Below are 21,871 nucleotides of genomic sequence, written 5' to 3'. Positions count from 1 at the left end.
AGTCCCAAATCGCAGGGAGGAAGTCTCCAGCACGAGAAAACAAGCTACCCTAACAGTACTATAAAACTCTAATACAAGGCTTAGATGTATAAAGAGTATTAACAGATTTATAGATTCTATAAAAAAAATCTGAGGATGCAGGATTCCAACTCAGGTCATGCAGCAGTAAGAAGGAACTGGAGAGGTGTTGGCCCACACTGCCTCTTATGACCTCGGTTGGGAGCATGAGGACATCTACTGGGCATGCGCAGACCAACAAACATTGCTTGTTAGAATTTCTGGACTCAGGCACAAGGCATGCAAACGTCCCAACATGTGGAATACACATAGGGACCAGCACTCTAAGAAGAACTATCACATTTAGTTATCTTGCTATGTAAACACACTTGTAGCCCTGAAGACAAAGCAAGGGATTAAGAAACATGAGGAAGGGGGTGAGAGAAGGTTGCACAGTGGAGAGAACATTTAGAGTGGAAACTGTAAGCAGTCTCCTATCAGTGTCCAAGGATCTCTGCTGAGGCTGCTTCTCATGTTTGCTCCTGACAGCCTGAGTTTCTACATGTCCCTCACTCTGCATATTTCTCGGTCCAAGAGGAACTGAAGATATGCAATGTATTGCACATGAGGCCTCATTTACAAAAGGGTAAACTGGGCATACATTATGTAGAACTCTGGTGTGGCAAATTACAAACACTGCAGAAACTTCCTTTCAGCTAAAAAAAGAGATTAAATATGAAAGTGAATCATCATGACAGTTATTTAGTTCAATATTAAATTCAAGTTTGTACTGTCTTCACATTGAGTTAAGCAAATGTGACAGTTCACACCTCAAAGTAGTTAAGTCAGACTGTCTGCTGATCCAAGAAGAGACCACTGCATCGCTGTACACTCCATTCATGTTTCCAAGGTTATTTTCAAAACCACAAGGGGCCAGGAAGTTTTATAAATGAAAGCTTAGGATTATGGAGCACAACACTGTGGCAAATTCCACACTTTCAGAATCACAGAGTACAGTGTACCCTGACTGCATGGTAACATCAGTAGTGCCATATTTATTCTTGTCAAATAGGCCTACTGGATATCATATAGAAGACGTGAAAGACCGAAATGCAAGTAACAAAGTTTCACAGTAACAAGCCCATCTCAGATAGCAAACATCCTCCTGGCTTGTAGGAAGAAGTAGGTATAGGAATGTCAAATAGAAAATATGTGCCAATAGGTTAGGGAGTGAAGTTTTTACACCACCATAAAATTCTCTCAATTGTTCCATTCAGTACCCAACCCCTCAATGCAGGTTATAGAGCAGTCAGCAGAAAGGGGGGTGGAACAAAGTTCAAATAGTTCTGAAAGAGCAAAGGAAAGAGATGATAGCACCAGACTGTAAAGAAAAAGGTGAAGGCAAGATGGAGTGCAATGAAAAGAGGGTTGTAAAGCCATGTCCAGAACAGAAAGAGCCCTAATGTTTAAAGAAAATAAAAATAAAAATTTTAAAAGCAGCAGCAGCTGGAAAAAGTCATCTAAGCAATGGTAAAAACAAAAAGCATAAATATCAGAAGAGACGTTTGACAAAAGCAATATTAAAGGAAGAGTAATTTAAAAGAAGAGTGCGCGAAAGCAGGAGAATCAAGCAAGAGAAATGGTTAGAAACTAAAGACTGCTGCCACCAAACCCCACAAAGGCGTAATGTAAAAATCAAGGTGTTAGACATTTAGCAGGTGATCTTTTACAAGCATTTGTTCTTATAAGAAATATAAAGAACTTCCACAGACATTAACTGCAGTACCTCAGTTGAAATTTCATCTGAAACATTTGGAATCCTAATCTGGATGTCTGTAAAATGTACTTTAATAGGGGAAAGCCAAGGAAACAGACTTGTCCACAGTAATTAAGATGAGAGCTAGAAATTAGATACATGACCTTAATGTCACAGGTCAAATCCGAGACCTTAATGCAAATATTGGGGAAGGGGGGGGGGGAGAATCTAGGTTCAGAATGACTTAAAGAATGATTAGCATCTGACTATTTGTACATTAAGCTCCCAGATATGAATGCTAGTTTGTAACTTTAAGATAAATCTGTAATTAAAAATTCTCGCACCACAAGTCAAATGATCCCATATTTACTTTTCTAGTTTTAATTTTGTTTCAAATTACTAAAACAAGCAGTGTTCTGATTAGCTGTTGTCTCAATTTTGCTGAAGTCTTCCACTACAGGTACACGGGTGGGAGCGAGCCATCAAGTAAAACACTAAAACCAAGCTGTTGAACAGCTCAGAGCATTAGTAATACTAATGGGATATGGAGCCTTTTTGGCTTCAGGTGTTCAAATCTAGCCCAATTTAGCGGCCACTGAAAATGTTTGCCATCTGATGACTCTTCTTAGGCCTATGCAAGATTAGCTGGTGGTCTCCTTGGGAATGTCTACGCCGCCCACAGGAGCGAGCCTCCAAGCCCAGGTCAACTGACAAGGGAAGCAGGACTTGCACTGGCACTTTAAAAACAGCTGTACAGACAATGCTTTGAATTTGCAGTTCAAGCTCTGAAGCCTATGGAGGGAAGTGGGCTTCAGAGCACTGTCTACACAGCTCTTTTCAGAAAGCTAGCATGAGCTCCACCACCTGAGCCTGCTGACCTGGACATAGAGGCTCGCTTCTGCAGGCTGGTAGACATACTCTTAAGTTCCAAGAACAGACGTATCCACAATGAAACACTAACTCAAACTGAAATAGTTGGTACTGTTAATCTCCAAAGACAAGTATTCCATAGGCATCAAGAATGAACCATGCCAACCATTAAGAGGTCCTTCCTAGTGGGAATTAAAGCACATTTGTCATTTGGCAGCATGGTGCAGGGACCGCGTAGTACTACTGCCTATGTTCTGTGGGTATAAAACCATCATTTCCAGCACCAGCACTCTAATGCCAGCACTCAGCTTTAATAACAATAAAAGCTCTTTCTAACCATCTTTTAAAACATGGAGCGTGCACAATTGCACCACTTGTCCCTGGCACAAAGTTTCTCTTTAGCCTGCCCCTGAGAAATACCTGTACTCTTTTCCCCAATACCAACCCAAAATAATCCCAGGTCTGAACTGTGTTTGCTACCATAACACTCACCTATCACCTGATATGTTACACTTGCTGCTAAGCTGCATAGTGTAAAAAAAAAAAAAAAGTTCTTGTATTTGTCACATTTTAAAGTGTAAAAGTGTAGCAACATTTTATCAAACCAATGCTTACCTCTATTTACTGTATCAGGTGCCATTTAAGGATATTGGGGAGAAGATTTTCAAAGGCACAAAGGGCAGCTGGGTACCTAACTCCCATTAACTTTTCATGAGACTTTGATGCCCAACTGCTCTGGGACTCTGAAAATATCCCAAGAAGTCTCTCTTTCCTGTCAAACTAGTAACTCTACCTAATACAGTTCATCACCCTTAGAACTGGAGAACTCACTAGCTAGCCAGGCTTACAAGTACAGCAAAGGAGATTACAAGAAACCCAGTACAGAATGCAATACCCCAATTTCCTGGATGTAAGCCCTGAACAAATCACCATGTCCGTTCTGACCTTCTCATCCACTTCCCGCAGAGATTAAGGCAGTTTAACCATCCAAGTAAACCCTCTCTACCGATGGATCCCAAACTCAAGAGTTTTTAGTTACACACTGTTCTACAAACATAACATAATCCATCATGCTAAAACAACTGAAGGTTTGCTTTTGTGATTCTGTCTGTCATTTTGCCTTAACTGGTAACTATCTGGTTTACAATACAGCTACAATTTTCATGTTCATTATTTCATTCCATTATAAGAAATTCAGATGGAAGAGTCTTACCAATACAAAATTAGAGGAACTTTGTCAAAATATTTGGACTCCCAAATTTAGTCTGCTGTATCTGAATATCCTGTAGTGTGCTGTTTACCCTTTGCTTCCTCTCCTTGATCTACCTCAATGTCTCTTTCAAGCCCTCCTTAATCCCCATCAGAATATTTTCCAAGCCTCTCCATCTCACTAAAACTGCTCTGACACACCAACAATCTAAGACTTCATTCTAATTCGCAATTTCTTTCCTGCCTTAAAACACTCTTTGCTTTCCTCCATTCTGAATTCTTGAAAAAAGAAAAGTAGTATTTGTGGCACCTTAGAGACTAACAAATTTATTTGAGCATAAGCTTTCGTGAGCTACAGCTCACTTGATCGTATGCTGTAGCTCACGAAAGTTTATGCTCAAGTAAATTTGTTAGTCTCTAAGGTGCCACAAATACTCCTTTTCTCTTTGTGGATACAGACTAACATGGCTGCTACTCCGAAACCTCTCAATTCTTGGTTTCCAGAACTGTGCTCTTACCTTGTTGACCATCTCCCTAATAGCTGGCTCCTCACTCTCCTTCCTACCAGCTGGCATTCCCAGGGCTCTGTTCTTGCTCCTTTCTTTGTTATTTCACTACAGCCACCTTCATCTACTCCCATTATTTGAAATACAATCTTGATACTGAGGATTCCTAAGTTTACCTCTCTAACCCTGACGTCTCTTCTCTGTCAAAATCTCACATCTCTATCTGCCTCAAAATCTTGATATTCAACTGCCTTATAAACTGCATTCTCTGCCATTTTTCCCCAAAAGCAAATTTGTTTCTATCCTGTCCCTCTCCTCTGCTTTTTTTCCCCCCTCTCTATTGACCCCTCTATTCTTCCCATCTCCCAGACCATACTCAATGTAATCAAGCTCCCCTCCCCCACCATATCCTGTTTCTTGCTAAATCCTACTGATGCTGCTTCTGTAATAGCACCAAAATCTTCTCCTTCCTCACTCACATCATTGCTAAAAAAAATCTCTTGTTCACATTGTGGATATCTCTCACCTTGACCACAACGTCTCTAACCTCTGCCTTTCACGTTCTTGTCTTTCTGTCCTAAACACGCCAACTACAGTGACCATCCCTTTCCTCTGGTCAAATCAGCCCCTTTCTTGAATTTCCCACTGACTTCTCATCTTAAGCCAATTTAAGATACTCATCTACAATGCCCTACATCAGGGGTCTGCAAACTACGGCTCAGGGGCCGCATCCGGACCTCCAGACATTTTAATCCATCCTCGAGTTCCGCCAGGGAGTCTTCCCGCCAGGGAGTGGTGTCTGGGACTTACCCCACTCCGCACGGCTTCCAGAAGCAGTGGCATGTCCCCCCTCCAGCTCCTATGCATAGGGGAAGCCAAGGGGCTCTGCATGCTGCCCCCACAGCTTCCAATGGCCAGGAACCGTGGCCCATGACAGTAGCAGGGGCAGCGCCTGCGCACAGGGCAGCACACAGAGCCACCTGGCATAGAAGCCGGAGGGGGGACATGCCGCTGCTTCCAGGAGCTGCTTGAGGTAAGCGCCACCTGGAGCCTGCACCCCTGACCCGCTCCCGCACCCCAAACCCTTGCCCCAGCCCTCATCCCCCTCCTTCCAAACCCCTTGGTCCCAGTCTGGAGCACCCTCCTAAACCCCGGCGGGAGCCCTCCCCCCACCCAACCCCCAATTTTGTGAGCATTCATGGCCCGCCATACAATTTCCATACCCAGATGTGGCCCTCAGGCCAAAAAGTTTGCCGACCCCAGCCCTACATAGTCTTGGCCCTACCTGTCTCCCCCAATTCTGTGCCCTTCATCCCACATCTTGCACTCTTCCCAATATGTTTGCTTTACTGAATATTTAGTCTCCTTCTCCGCTCTCTACAGCACCTTCTGTCATGCTTTTCCCCCATACCTGAAACAACCTCAGACTTCCCTTGCCTGCCAAGAGCCCTCTCCCCCCTTTCAAACTCATCTCTTCAAGCACCCCTGCTGCTCGTCAGCAATTAACCCTACTTTCTCCTTTGCCTAAAATGCTATCCAATTTTTCGTGTGTTTGTTTTCTTTCTTAAACAGTAAGCTCTTCAGAATATGTATTATCAAGGTTAGTAAAACCATGTGTACAATACAGCACTATATAAATGTGCTTTTAAATATTATATTTGGATATGGGACAACTTTACTTTAGTGAGGAAGAGGATGATTTGCTTTTCCCATCCCATCACATCCAGGACATATTTAAAAAGCAAATATCTCATAGTATAGGTCCTACATCAAGAGATTACTGTATATGCTTTCTAAAACCAGGAGAATGTACGTACATTGATTTGTTTATTATTACTGATCCTTGGACTGATTAAAATCAGCTTGTTTCTTTTTTTTTTTTTTAAAGTTTATTTCTGGCTTAAAAGTACAACTTTAAAGATGAGCTGAATGTATTTTAATTATCTAATTACCTAGGGTTTTTTTAGTTATTTATACAACATGGAACTTTATAGCCAAATAAGATATAGCCCTGCTCTGAACAGCTTCAGTTGAAACCCAAGTTAAAATGTGCGGTTGGGGAAGAGGACAATGTGGTTTGCAACAATAAGCAACTGGTTGCTTTGGACAGTGTCACAAGCACTTTGAGGGTTCTGCAAGGGGCTTCTAGGCACAGTGGCCACAAGGAATAAAGCCCAGAAAGTGAAAGGAGACAAAGTGGAGGTTAAATTAGACATGTGGTTTGGGTTTGACCAAAAAAAATAGAAAAAAAAATAATGATTGCCAATGAGACACCCAGGAGTCAAGCTATGTGAGCTTTGAAAGACAAGACTTGAATTTGATATAGAAATCAAAAGGAAACCACAATGAATGAATCTGAAGAGGAGATGGACACCAACCTAGTGATGCGAAACGTATGATTTTTTTTTCTCCATGGACAATAGGGGCATGAGGTATAGGAACATGGCTACAGTAGTAGAGATGGGATACAATCATAGTTCAAGTAACAATTTTAGAGCAACGTCCAGTGGGATTTAAAGATAGGATTAGCATGGGTGAGAAGAGAAGAATCAAAAGTGTCTACACTTGCGAACCAGAAAGGATGGTGGAGACTGCTAATCCTTGCTATGCAAGAAAAGGCGCTCCGATTAACCACAAAGGGTGGTAAGAAGGAACTGAGAAGGCATAGGGCCGGTGGTGCCTGATATAATGACGCATGAACGTGGCACTCAAGGGAGCGCCACAGCTGGCCCTACAGATACCACTAAGGCAAAAATCTCTGACGAGCACACACCTAGAATGGCATCGACATGAGCAAGCACTTGTAGAAAGTTTATTTCCATCACTGCATCATATCATATAATGTGTATTTTGAATAACAAAGTATCAGGGGGTAACTGTGTTAGTCTGTATCCACAAAAACAACAAGGAGTCCGGTGGCACCTTAAAGACTAACAGATTTATTTGAGTATAAGCTTTCGTGGGTAAAAACCCCACTTCTCCATGCATCTGAAGAAGTGGGGGTTTTACCCACGAAAGCTTATACTCAAATAAATCTGTTAGTCTTTAAGGTGCCACCGGATTCCTTGTTGAATAATAGAGAGAAACACAGGATACAGCACAACTGGGAAGTTGTTTCCAAACACAATTTCTCAATACATCTATTTACATCAATCCATGAGGAAAATCCACAACTGTTGCCACACAGTGCACCCCCCCACACACACACCTTTTCATAAGAAGTAATCTCGTCCATAATTAAAAATCATGACAATCACTCCCCACCGCCCATTTATTGCATACAGTGACAGTTCCTCATTTACTGTTAACACTGTTATATAAACACATTCAGAAACATACTACTCTTCCTCTTCCATTGGCCCATGCAAGTCCATAATATGGGAGCACAAAACAGCCCTGATTTTTTGTCCAGGCAGATCCTGCTCCAGACAGTGACAGGTGAACTTTCTGGCTGAGTGTACCAGTTCAGCAATTCATTACTGTCAGAAGTGCATTCAGGGGCAAATGGCTCACCTTTGGTTTCACAAAGCTTGTGAAGAGCACAGCAAGCCACAGTAAATGCAGACAGCACTAATTCCACTGGAATCCACACACTTCTGTAAACAGCACCAACGGGATGTCAATCTGCCAAATACGCATTCAACCACTATTCTACCTACTGAGAGTATAATTAAACCTTCATTTGCCAGGCCCTCTGAGATCAGGATATGACTTCATAAGCCAAGGCAAAAGGGGATAGCCTCTCTGTGAACATTCAATGGACTTATGATATGGACAAAAGCAAGCAAAACCTCCAGGGGCAGCTTGTTGCAACTGCCAGCAACTGGACACAAGATCGTGACCCCATCGAAGGAGGAGAGGCAGTGTTTTGGGGGTGTCTCAGATGTTGGACCAGGCTGCAGTGGTCAGGACTTGGTGTTGCTGTGGATTTTGAATTGTTAACTGTACTTGTGTTACGCTGCATAGGGAGATAACCTATAAGTAATGTAATAAGCCCTCCAAACCCTGCAGTGTACTAGACAACCTGGACCTAACCTTCTCGGGCCCACTATAATGGGAAGTCTGGAACACTAATTGGAATAGGCGTGGTATGCCCGTACGAGAGAAGGTGCAGGGCACTATACTACACAAGGGGCAGTGGGACAAATGGAATATCGACACCTTCCACCTTGATGCCTGGCCCTATCAGGAAATGTGTCACCATATGTCCTATGCTTTTCCAGGGATGCCTGGGCAGGAGGATCCCAAAAGAAAAAAAAGGGGTGGAGTGTTAGGATAAAGATATTCAGGCCTGTCTGCAAAGGCCTGTACTTTAAGAATTTAGGTGTATTCTTATCACTTGGCTAGTTCTAGAGGTATAAAAGAAAGAATCAAAATCACTGTCTGCTGGTTAAGGGCCTTCTCTTACTGTGACAGTCTGAGGCCCTGTTCTTAGGCTAAGGCCTTTAGCTAAGCAGCAGAGGCAGCCATAAGCTAGGAAGCCAACAGTCACATCCTCACATTCCAAACGAGTCACATTGAAATAAGGTGCTATTGGGCTGTTAGGCACTATCAGGACAGAATTGTATTCCTATCACCTCCAGAGAAAGGGAAGTGCCTAGAAAATGTAAAAGGAAACTTAGTTTGATAGCATCCTGTCTGGCAAGAACTCACTTATCAATAGCTGGGATGTGAAATCCTCACTTCTGTATTGTCTTGTCATTATAGTTCCCACTTTGCTATTGTTTGTCTGTATAATCTCTGTCTGGTTCTGTGATTGTTCCTGTCTGCTGTATAATTAATTTTGCTGGGTGTAAACTAATTAAGGTGGTGGGATATAATTGGTTACATAATCATGTTACAATATGTTAGGATTGGTTAGTTAAATTTCAGGAAAATGATTGGTTAAGGAATAGCTAAGCAGAACTCAAGTTTTACTATATAATCTGTAGTCAATGAGGAAGTGGGTGGGTGTGGGTGTGTGGGGGAGATGGGAACAGGGAATGGGGGTAAGAAAATTGGAATCATGTTTTGCTAAAGGGGGAAATGGGAACAGGGAATGGGAGTCAGGAAGTTGGAATCATGTTTTTCTAAGGGCAGGAATGGGAACAGGGACACAGGTGTAAGGCTCTGTGGTGTCAGAGCTGGGAAGGAGGATACTAAGGAAGGAAACTGGAATCCTGCTTGCTGGAAATTCACCCCAATAAACATCGAATTGTTTGCACCTTTGGACTTCGGGTATTGTTGCTCTCTGTTCATGCGAGAAGGACCAGGGAAGTAAGTGGGTGAAGGAATAAGCCCCCTAACATCTCCATTTATGACAATGTCATTTGGTGGAAACAGCGTCCCAGCCTGACCACGGAGGTAGACTCCCAAACAGCGGAAAATCCTAGCACAGAGGTAGGCAACCTATGGCACACATACCAAAGGTGGCACTTGAGCTGATTTTCAGTGGCACTCACACTGCCCAGGTCCTGGCCACCTGTCCGGGGGGCTCTGCATTTTAATTTAATTTTTAATGAAGCTTCTTAAACATTTTAAAAACCTTATTTACTTTACATACAACATTAGTTTAGTTATATATTATAGACTTATAGTAAGAGACCTTCTAAAAACGTTAAAATGTATTACTGGCATGTGAAACCTTAAATTAGAGTGAATAAATGAAGACTTGGCACACCACTTCCGAAAAGTTGCCGACCCCTGTCCTAGCACCATGAACTTTTCCAGTACAGCTCATGCTGGCATCCATAAATCAGCTTCTATAGTCCACAATATCAATGGAGTAGTATCCTTCACAGTTTACGTATGCACGTGCTCCTTCAGGAGGGCAAACTATGGATAAATGAGTCCCATAAACACCCCCAGCAAAGTTTGGAAACCCCATTTTCTCAAAACTAGCAGTTACTTCAGGGATATTGTTTATGCCCACCACCTTTGGTTAAATCACATGCCTGATGGCAGAGGTTTCTGAGGCAACCACTTTACTCACAGCTGTCTTTCTAACACCAAAATGGATAGCAACACATTTGTAGTAGTCTGGGGTAGACAGCTTCCTGATGGTTATAGCCCCCTGCCTCTGGACCAGCAAAGCAGCCTTCATGCATGTGTTGTGATGCTGGAGAGCTGTGGCAAGCTGCTCACATGGCTCCAAAAACGTAGCTTTCTGCCTGAAAAAGCTCTGGACCACTTCTGGTCATCTCAGGTTTGCATGACAATGTGATCCCAAAAGTCTGTGGTTTTGGCCCACCTCCAGAAGTGCTGGTCTGCAAAGGGGGTATCAGCAGCTACACCAGGAGTCACGAGAGGCATCAGCCACATCAAGTTTGCCATGTCTGCATGCTCCTCCTTCTCCAACAGATGCCTTCAGTAGGGTCATAAAACACCATCTAAATGTCCGCTCTGCCCATATCTTGAAACAGGAGTGGAAGCACATCCAAGACAAGTTCTTCAAATGGTGACTCTTCAATGTTGCCGAGAGTGTGCAGACCCAAAAGACAGCTCGGCAGAATATTTTGGCAGGCTGTGACAACTTCCTGCGAGCTGTGGGGTAGACAGTCAAGTTTTCCCACACTGCACCACAAACAAAGGGCTAAAGCAGCTACAGCTGGGAAGGGCACTAGGAAGCTCAGAATAGGCTGGTTTGACTCAGGTCTGTGTAATGCAGTGTCAACGCCCAAGCATGGGTGAGAGACCTGGGTTCAGAAATTCTAAACCTAGGGTCAATATTTAGTGTGGACATTCAAGCCCAGGCTTGCAAATACTGAACTAGTGGGCTTGAGTCCCCCTGACCCTTCGCTTATATTGCAAAGTAGACATCCACTCAGTCTTGCAAAATCTGACAAGTTTCTCCCAGGAATTCCCATGAAAGTTTAAATTGCAAGAATGTCAATTTCTCTAAATGCTTCAAATTTGATATGTTTTTAGAATCTTCACAATCTTAAAAAGCACTTAATAAAGCTCCAATAGAATTTTAAATTATTAAAAATAACTTATTATTCCCCATTCATTTGAAGAGGAAACTTCACAGTAATTTTTTTTAAGTTCACCCTACCGAATCAATGACAATCTTTTGTCTGAGACCGAAATACAGAGATTTGCTTGCCTGTGGGCCATTCAAGACACCATAGCATTTTTGGAGGAGCAAGGTGTTTCATCAAAATACTGTGGTAATGTCTTCTTCAATTTCAACTGCTATGCTTTTAACTTCCTGTCCTAAACTCTTGCAGTGTTACTGTGCACTGTGAAACACTGAAACCTTACACTACAATGATGACTAGGTTTCAAATAGATAGTGTGATCCCTAGGTATAGTTTGTAAAACATTTTGGGATCCTTCAGCATGATAGGAATGAATACAATATTTATTGTATTTAAAAGTCACATTTCTAAGCAAGTTGTTACCAAACTTAAAATACTTAAGTAGACCTATTCAAGCTGTAGTGATTTGTTTTTGTTGCATTTTTAAGTCACTGATCTTTGATTTTATTAGTGGCAATGCACATTCTTTAAGAAACGAACAAGTTTCCTTTTATTTGAGCATAAGCGTTCGTGAGCTACAGCTCACTTCATTGGATGTAGCTCACGAAAGCTTATGCTTATGCTCAAATAAATTGGTTAGTCTCTAAGGTACCACAAGTACTCCTTTTCTTTTTGCAAATACAGGCTAACATGGCTACTACTCTGAAAAGTTTCCTTTTGTGACATTAAGACTATGTCTACACTACACAGCTACACCCATGTCACTAAAAGTCGTGCGGTGTAGCCACTGTCGGCTCTCCTGCCAACAAAACACTTCCACTCCCAACAAGTGGCGTTCGCATTGTCGGCAGGAACGCACTGTTCACACTGGCACTTGTCATGGCAAAACTTTTGTTTTCTGGGGCTTGGGGGACGACGACTAACACCTCTGAAAGACAGAAGTGTTGTCGTTCAATTGCCAAAGTAGACATAGGTAAATTGAACTCTGCACTAAGGCTATCTACATTTCCTACAACTGAGCACAATCTCAAAGCATCTTGAGGCAATCTATCAAATACTGGGACAACCATCATTTATTCCAATTGAAAAGTTGGGATGGGTGTGTGCTAAGTAATAAATATTCTAATTAATGAGCTTAGTCCACTCCATCCAAACACCACATGCCTTAACTAGGGTTCTAGTTCTGTGTCTAAAAGGACTTGCTTTATGCCAGCGCCTGACACTACCTGGCTAGCTAGGTAGGCCTTTATGCCAGCAACAGAAATCATGATCAGTGCACTACAGGGCTAAACACTTTAGCCTAACCCCAGCTTTATGTCAACATTCACTAATCTGAAGACTGGTACTCACTGTCACAAAGCAAAGGTTTATGCTGCAGATCTGCATGCAGTCTACATAGACTTCTTATACCAAATCCCATTATTCTATATCCTACCTGCCATTGCTATGAAACAACAGTTACAAGCACATGACCCATTTAACTCAATGCTCCCCCCACTTCACTTACATAAAATAGAAAACATAACAGAGAGACAGAAACTCAACAGAGAGGACACCTGGAAAGTAATCAGACCACAAGAGTCAGACAGCATTTCTCTGACAGAAGGGAGGTCAGACTTATCCACAGCACATTCCAAACAGCATTTTTACAGGGATCAGAGGAAGTTAGGTGCCTATTCCCCATTAGTCTCACCCTGCTGCAAAGTAAATGCTAAAAACAATAATGTTTGCAGCAGGTTGAGACTATTATCTTGTCAACATAGGTCAGTTCCATTGACTTGCCTCCTACGAATTGCTGGTTTAGAATAACTAATGCAGACCCCTTAAAACACTTATCTACCAATGTGATATATGCCATCATGTGCCAGCAATGCCCCTCTGCTATGTACATTAGTCAAACTGGACAGTCTGTACGTAAAAGAATAAATGGACACAAATCAGACATCAAGAATCATAATATTCAAAAACCAGTTGGAGAACACTTCAATCTCTTTGGTCACTTGATTACAGACCTAAAAGTTGCAATTCTTCAACAAAAAAAACCTTCAAAAACAGACTCCAATGAGAGACTGCTGAATTGGAATTAATTTGCAAACTGGATACAATTAACTTAGGCTTGACTAGAGACTGGGAGTGGTTGGGTCATTACACAAAGTAAACTATTTCCCCATATATATACCCCCCCTCCATCCCCCACTGTTCCTCAGACGTTCTTGTCAACTGCTGGAAATGGCCCACCTTGATTATCACTACAAAAGGTCCCTCCTTCCCCCCCCCCCCACCCCGCCCACCACCCTCCTGCTGGTAATAGCACTCTCCTTACAGTGTGTATGGTAACACCCATTGTTTCATGTTCCCTATGTATATAAATCTCCTCACTGTATTTTCCACTGAATGCATCCGACAGCTCACGAAAGCTTATGCTCAAATAAATTTGTTAGTCTCTAAGGTGCCACAAGTACTCCTTTTCTTTTTATTTGAGAACCTCTACAAATAAACAAACAAATGGAGACTTGGAGAAGATATGAAATCTTTAACCTATACTGCCATGTTTAGAAGTCTGAAAACAGAAGAGATGGCAGCACTGCTGAAGAAAAAATTGCAAACCAGTGACTTACAGTTAGGGCTATGATTTTGTCAAGGAGATCACTGAATCCGTGACTTCCAGAGACCTCTGTGACTTGAGCCCCAGACGTCTGGGAGTTGCAGGGTCCCCCGTTACTCCTGGCGGCTGGGAACTGCAGGGGCCCGAGCTCCCAGCCGGGGCAGAGGCAGGAGTGCCCAGCGCTCCCAGATGGCGGGGCTCCCGGGAACTCCCGGGGGCCGCCCCACAACTCCAGCCCCCATGGGCACCCTGTAGCACGAAGATGCCGCAGACGGCAGGGATACCCTGGAGCATGGAGCCGCTGTAGGTGGAGGTGGACCCCTGAAGCTCCGAGCCAACGCAGACGACGGGGGTTCCCCAAGCTTAGAGCCACCGGCGGTGGGGGGGACCCTGCAGCTCCGAGCCAGGCCCCGCGGGGTGATGTAGGGAGCCTGCAGCTCCCCATTTTGTCATGCATATTTTTACTAAAAGTCACATACAGGTCACTGGCTTCAGTGAATTTTTCTTTATTGCCTGTGACCTGTCCGTGACTTTACTAAAAACATGCGTGACAAATCTTAGCCTTACTTATAGTAAGTGATCGCCTTCCTTTTAGATATATTTCAAAATGTGCATAGATTCGCAGTCCCATCTTTCTGCACTAAAACCTCTAAGCCCTACAGCATTTATACCTTCAACTATGTCTTAATATTTACTAGCTAATTTTTAGTGTTTTACCACTGCACCTGTATACTTCCTGGTTGCAGAACCCACCTAGATTATATATCTCACCAGCTTAGCTGTTCAAACTTTATTGGTTCATGTACCACATTATGCTCAAATAAATTGGTTAGTCTCCAAGGTGCCACAAGTACTCCTTTTCTTTTTATAAAACATCTTGGGTTTTTAGACAGTGAATCAAAAGCATCAATTATTAATTTATGTCGGTTATGTTACTCAAATTATAGAAAACAATGAAATATGTCAAATGATGTTTTTATATGCTGCTAAATTAAGTCAATGGCTTGATTTTTTAATTTGTCTAATTTGAAATTGCTGCTTAATTCTAATCTGGATTGTTGTTGAACATGAGCCAAAATTTACTTTGTTTACTTTTTACAAAGTTTAAAATCAAGAAAAATATTAAACATTTTGAATAGCTCAGAGAAAATTTTAAAAGTGTCGTTAATGAGAAGGGTGTGCTTGCGTCACAGAATATATAGTAGTTGCTATGTAGACTAGTGATACTCACTAGATACTAGAGAGCTTGTCAGAGGTCCAGTTCTACACTGAGGTTCGTCCTATACTTATTTTTAATGGCAATCAGGGAAAAAATCCTTGCAGAGATACCTAGTGCTGAAGGGCATAAAAAAAAAATCCCAAAATTCTGTCAGGTATCAGGCTAAAGTCCTCTCTTCTTCTTAACCGCAAGTTACTGAGCAGCACTTTGTTAAATTCAAAATTGAGTGCCCCACCCTATGACAGTTTAATCAACTCTTCCTTTTCCTTTGACAGGAAGCCATCTGGCCTGATTTCTATTAACAATGGATCCCTGATTCTTACCTGAGCACCAGGAAGCTTCAGCTCCAATTCACCCTAGTTCCAAGGCTTCAGGTTCCCAGATCCCCTCCCCAGTTCCCTCTGAGCCAGGGAGTTCGGTCAGTCCCACTGCAGGCCCTGGCCTCACGGGACAGTCTTTCCCACAGGTCTCCTCCTGCCCTGGTTATTGGACTGAACTTCTTTCCCCTTCATAAAAGGACTGCACAGCTCTCCTTCATGGAGCTGTGCCGTGATTCAAATACGCTTCCCCAGCCCACCAGTATCCAAGCTCCAGCCCCACTACATAGAGGCTCCTGTGGTCTTTGGACTCTTATACTTGGCCCCTCTCCCTCCTCCTTGGAGCTGGACTGTGATTCAGACAGGCTCCCCAGCACACCAATAAGAACATAAAAACAGCCATACTGGGTCAGACCAATGGTCCATCTAGCCCACTATCCTCTCATCTGAGAGTTGCCTGCCAGATGCTTCAGAGGGAACGAACAGAAGAGGGCAATTATCAAGTGATGCATTCCCTGTTGTGCAGTTGCAGCATCCGGCAGTCAGAGGCTTAGGGACACCCAGAGCTTGGCTAACCGCCACTGATAGACCTATCCTCCACAAATTTATCTACTTCTTTTTTGAACGTAGTTATACTTTTGAGCTTCACAACACCGCCTGGAAACGAGTTTCCGGATTGACTATGTCTCGTCTGGAGAAGTACTTCCTGTTGTTTGTTTGAAACCTGCTCCCTATTAATTTCATTAGGTGACCCCTGGTTCTTGTGTTACGTGAAAGGGTAAACAACACTTTCTTATTCTCTTTCTCCACACTCTATCATATCCCCCCCTTAGTTGTCTCTTTTCCAAACTGAACACTCCCAGTCTTTTTAATCTCTTCTCATATGGAAGCTGTTCCATACCCCCATCATGTGTTTTGCCCTTTTCTGTACTTTTTCCAATTCTAACATACCTTTTTTCAGATGGGGCAACCAGAACTGCACACTGCATTCAAGGTGTGGGTGTACTAGGGCTTTATATAATGGCATTATAATATTTTCTGTCTTATTATCTATCCCTTTCCTAAAGGCTCCTAACATTCCATTAGCTTTTTTGACTGCTGGTACATGTTGAGAGGAGGTTTTCAGAGAACTCCAAGATGTCTTTCTTGAGTGGTAACAGCTAATTCAGATTTCAGAGTAACAGCCGTGTTAGTCTGTCTTCGCAAAAAGAAAAGGAGTACTTGTGGCACCTTAGAGACTAACCAATTTATTTGAGCATAAGCTTTCGTGAGCTACAGCTCACTTCATCGGATGCTCATGCTCAAATAAATTGGTTAGTCTCTAAGGTGCCACAAGTACTCCTTTTCTTTTAGCTAATTCAGACCTCATCATTTTGTATGTATAATTGGGATTATGTTTTCCAATATGCATTACTTTGCACAATCTCCCCTCTGCTTCTGGTTCCCATCCCAAGGAGCCTCCCTCCTGACTCAATGCTCCCCTGCAAATCTCCTCTCCAGGCTCTACTTCTGATCCTCACCTACCCGCTGGATGTTATCATGTTAAATGTTAAAGAGGTATCTACCTGATTAACAGCTGGTGCCAGTCCACTGCTCTCTTCAGTACCTGTTTCCTTAAAGAATCAGGTCACGGAACAGGGGTTGGCTAGCCCCAGGTTCCACCCCTTAAAGGGGACAGAACACCCTGTTACAGGGTCCCAGTTGCAACAATTTCACACACCACAATTAGTGAACCGCTGCACTAGCTTTAGGATCACATGTCTCATCAAGTCACATAGGTCCATCAATGGCTATTAGCCAGGATGGGAAGGAACGGTGTCCCTAGCCTCTGTTTGCCAGAAGCTGAGAATGAGCGACGGAGGATGGATCACTTGATAATTACCTGTTCTGTTCATTCCCTCTGGGGCACTGGCCACAGTTAGAAGACAGAATACTGGGCTATATGGACCTTTGGTCTGACCCAGTAGGGCCGTTCTTATTCATTTTTATAAGCTCTGCGTGACCTTCCTTGAAAAGAGTTTCACTCATTTAACCCAGCCTCTTGGCCCTGCTTTACATCGCCATTATCATGCACTTAGCTGCAAACTCGCACCATGGAGATGGTATGCTATGCTAGATTTAGCACACACTACCCTATGAGAAAACAAACCGTTTTTCCTTTATGGCCCTATCAGAGGATCTCTCTTTGGTTGCTAAGGAACTACAATTTTATTCCATTATAAATCACTTAAAGCAGCTCAGCAGATGCAGATTTAGTAGGCGGACAGAGACATTCCATTTTACCAGGAGCATCTCATATGCTGCATAAGGCGTTATATGCCTCAGAAGCTCCTTGAGATACAAAAATTCAGAAAGCAGCTGTGATTTAAAGCTATGGGTCTTGACATTGCAGACAGCATTTAATGTTTAAATAATATTTGCACTGCATGAACAGGTTCTGCTATTCAGAACAGGTTCAGAAGGGCCATCAGAGATTTTAAGTGGGATGACTGATCCAAAGCATTATGTTTTCACAGTAACTATTAGCACAAGTATACTTTTTAAACTATATATTTATATCTTGGCAGAGAGTAGTTAAAGTGGCAACTGCTGAACTCTGCATAAACAAACAATCTTTTTCACATATAGCCACATTGACTCTCTACGTTCTTCTTACAGAACGGCACTAGATTTCCAGATCCACTTTCCACACTCCAGTATTCAGCAGATCATATTGCTTTTGCTGCTCCAGCGCTTAGGCCGGATCTACACTACAGAATTATGTCAACATAAGACAGCTTACATTGACCAAACTTGGTAAGCGTCTACACTAAAATACAGCTCCCACTGATGCAGTCCACTCACTACACCAACTTAATTACTCCACCTACATGAGAGGTGTAGCGCTTAGGTTATATAGTTAGGTCAACACAGTGTCAGTGTAGACACTGCATTGCTTACATCAACTGTTGCTGCCTTTCAGAAGCCATCCCACAATGCCCTACACCAGGGGTGGCCACCTGAACCTAAGGAGGAGCCAGAATTTACCATTGTACATTGCTGAAGAGCCATAGTAATATATCAGCAGGCCCCCATCAGCTCCCTCTCCCCCACACCTGCCGATCAGCTGTTTCAAGGCATGCAGGAGGCTCTGGGGGGGAGGGGGAGGAGCGAGGGCATGGCTGGCTCAGGGGAGGGGGCAGGAAGGGGTGGAGTGGGGACAGAGCTTGTGGCAGAGCCAGGGGTTGAGCAGTGAACACCCCCTTGCACACTGGAAAGTTGGCGCCTGTAGCTTCAGCCCCAGAGTCGGTGCCTATACAAGGAGCTGCATATTGACTTCTGAACAGCCGCATGTGGCTCCGGAGCCACCGGTTGGCCACCCCTGCCCTACCCTGACAGCTAAATCAGTGCAAGCGCTCCTGGTGAAGACACGAGCCGCCAACACAAGGAGTGTAATGAGGACATGCAAAAACGATTTAATTATTGTGATGGCTGTATGTCGATGTAACTTAATTTTGTAGTGCAGACTTGCCCTAAGAGATCAGGGCATCCAGCGTGCACACCTGCTTCTGTCTGTGCCTTGCTGCTTACCCAGGCGAATCAAATTTATTCTGCTATCCACACACCACCCCGATTCACTACTGCCCTGCCTCACTCTCTCTCAAACCACCCTCAGAAACATACCTCCCTCCACACTAGCTACTCACCCCTTCCAGCTCTACACACCTCACTGTTAATCCCCCCATCTCTTGCTGTTTCTGCTCTCCCTTTCAGCAGCCTCCAGTTCCCCCCACCACAGCCACACTCCTCTCCACTTCTCTGCCCACCCCCACATATCAGCCTTGCTTCCTACCAGCCTCTCTCAGGCTCCTCCCCAGCACCACTGTACCCTGCTCTCACCCTTCACACACACCTGCCCCCGCACCCCACCGCCCATCCCCCTGTCCCTTTCACCCCCCCTTCTCTTCCAGCACCATGCTGCCTCCCCATATATGGGAGGTAGCCCCCTCACAACCCCCACCCCGCTCCTCAGCCCGGCCATACCCTGATCCCCAGCCCACCTCCCTCCCCCCGCGCCCGGCTCCCCTCCCACTCACCGTTCTGCGCTGCGGCGGGACCCGAGATGAGGCAGGCGGCGGCCAGCAACAGGCAGAGCGACCCGGAGCCCGACATCCTCCTCTCAGGCCGGACACAGCGCGACACGGCCTGGGGCGGGAGGGGAACAGCGGCGACACCGAGGAGCGAACAGGGACCGGCTCCGTCCTTCTGCCTCCGACCTCCTACCGCAGCGCCAAGCCCCGCGAGACGCCGGAGCGGGAGGAAGCGAAGCTCCACCCATGGAGCTGCATGCTCACGTGACAGGCTCTGGGAGAAAGTGACCTGTGTCACGTGACAGCACGGGCCCTTAACCTGCCCGGCCACCGTACTGCAGCCCGTTACTGCCCCCTTCCCTCCCCTCTCCAGCTCAGAGCCCCTATTCCTGCTGCACCCCCTAAGTGCCACCCCCTCCCCAGCGCAGAGCCCCCTGTCCCTGCTGCACCCCTTACTGACACTTCCCCCTCCTCAGAGCCCCCCAACCCTGTTGCAGCCCCTTAGTGCCACCTCCCCTCCCCCAACCCAGAGTCCCCTGTAATGATGCTCCCTTTGGTGGGACACTTCTGAGAGTATCAAGTCAAGACAAATTGTTTAGAGCAGGGCAGTCACAGCCCCAGGGTGGTGAGTCTCCTCCTCTAAGGCAAAGCAAACCAGCCAGACAGAGAGGACTTTGGTCTCACCCCACTGGCTAACCACAAGTCACACAAGCAATTCCCTTAGACACTCCAGTTTCCCAGTATCACCACCAGTGCCACTCATTATGGGGACAAATGGTTATGGAAACCAATGCCCCAGTAAAAGAAAAAAGGTTCTCCCGATCCTAAAGGACCAAGTCCCAGACCCAGGTCAATATACAAATTGGATCTTACCCACAAATCACGCTGTTGCCAATCCTGTAAAATCTAAAGGTTAATTCATAAAAAGAAAGAAATATAAATGAGAGAGTTAAGATTGTTTAGATGAAATCAATTACATACAGTAATGGCAAACTTCTTTGTTCAGGCTTGTAGCAGTGATGGAATAAACTGCAGGTTCAAATCAAGTCTCAAGTACATCCACAGCTGGAATGGGTCATTCCGTCCTTTGTTCAGAGCTTCAGTTTGTAGCAAATTCCCTCCAGAGGCAGACGCAGGATTGAAGACAAGAGGGAGGAGATGCTGCAGCCTTTTATAGTCTCTTGCCATGTGGCCTCTGCTTTCTTTGTTTCAAAGACAAGCTATCCAGCACATGACATGGAAAAACCTTAGAGTTCTGTCCCTAGGAATGTCACTGCATGCCTTGCTGAGTCACAAGGTGTATCTGCCTTCTCTCAGTGGATCAATTCTATAGTTGATGGTCCTTAATGGGCCATCAAGCAGGCTAGGCAGAGCTGATGCCAAATTCTCTGGGGTGTCACCCAGAAGCACAGCACAAGTTTGAAATACAGACAGTATAGAGCCAATACTTATAACTTTAAATACAAAAATGATACATGCATACAGATAATACAATCATAACCAGCAAATCATAACCTTGTCATAGACATCTCACACAACCACCTTTGCTGCAAATATATAACAGTGGTTGCAACAATGATCTATAAAGTCACAGTTTATGTCAATAACGTCACACCCCCTCCTGATCTCTGCTTCAGCCCATTAGCACCACCTACCCTTAAAGCCTGATGAGTATTATTATAGAATCATAGAATCATAGACTATCATGGTTGGAAGGGACTTCAGGAGGTCATCTAGTCCAACCCCCTGCTCAAAGCACGATCAATCCCCAACTAAACCATCCCAGCCTGGGCTTTGTCAAGCCTGACCTTAAAAACCTCTAATGAAGGAGTTCCCACCACCTCCCTAGGTAACCCATTCCAGTGTTTCACCACCCTCCCAGTGAAAAAGTTTTTCCTAACATCCAACCTAAACCTCCCCCACTGCAACTTTAGACAATTACTCCTTGTTCTGTCATCTGCTACCACTAAGATCAGTCTAGATCCATCCTCTTTGGACCCTCCCTTCAAGTAGTTGAAAGCAGCTATCAAATCTCCCCTCATTCTTCTCTTCTGCAGACTAAATAATCCCAGTCCCCTCAATCTCTCCTCATAAATCATGTGCTCCAGCCCCCAATCAATTTTGTTGCCCTCCGCTGGACTTTTTCCAATTTTTCCACATCCTTCTTGTAGTGTGGGGCCCAAAACTGAACACAGTACTCCAGATGAGGCCTCACCAATGCCGAATAGAGGGGAATGATCATGTTCCTCGATCTACTGGCAATATTCCTACTTATATAGCCCAAAATGCCGTAAGCCTTCTTGACAACAAGGGCAAGCTGTTGACTCACATCCAGCTTCTCGTCCACTGTAACCCCTAGGTCC

The 21,871-nt window shown here is 44.3% G+C and overlaps 1 protein-coding gene across 1 annotated transcript in view; it reads right to left on the bottom strand.

The window, feature by feature from the left end:
* The window catches only part of NPTN (neuroplastin), a 139,596-nt gene that overhangs the window by 86,449 nt on the left and 31,276 nt on the right, over positions 1 to 21,871 (bottom strand). The window contains exon 2 of the mRNA XM_084641693.1: positions 19,515 to 19,782. Coding sequence (XP_084497819.1) covers positions 19,515 to 19,590 — 76 coding nt within the window. The 5' untranslated portion in view covers positions 19,591 to 19,782. The remainder of the gene's footprint in view (positions 1 to 19,514; positions 19,783 to 21,871) is intronic.

The sequence above is a fragment of the Lepidochelys olivacea genome (genome assembly GCF_965140295.1).
Source record: "Lepidochelys olivacea isolate rLepOli2 genome assembly, chromosome: 10".
Lineage (NCBI taxonomy): Eukaryota > Metazoa > Chordata > Testudines > Cheloniidae > Lepidochelys > Lepidochelys olivacea.
This window is presented reverse-complemented; position numbering and strand designations above follow the sequence as displayed.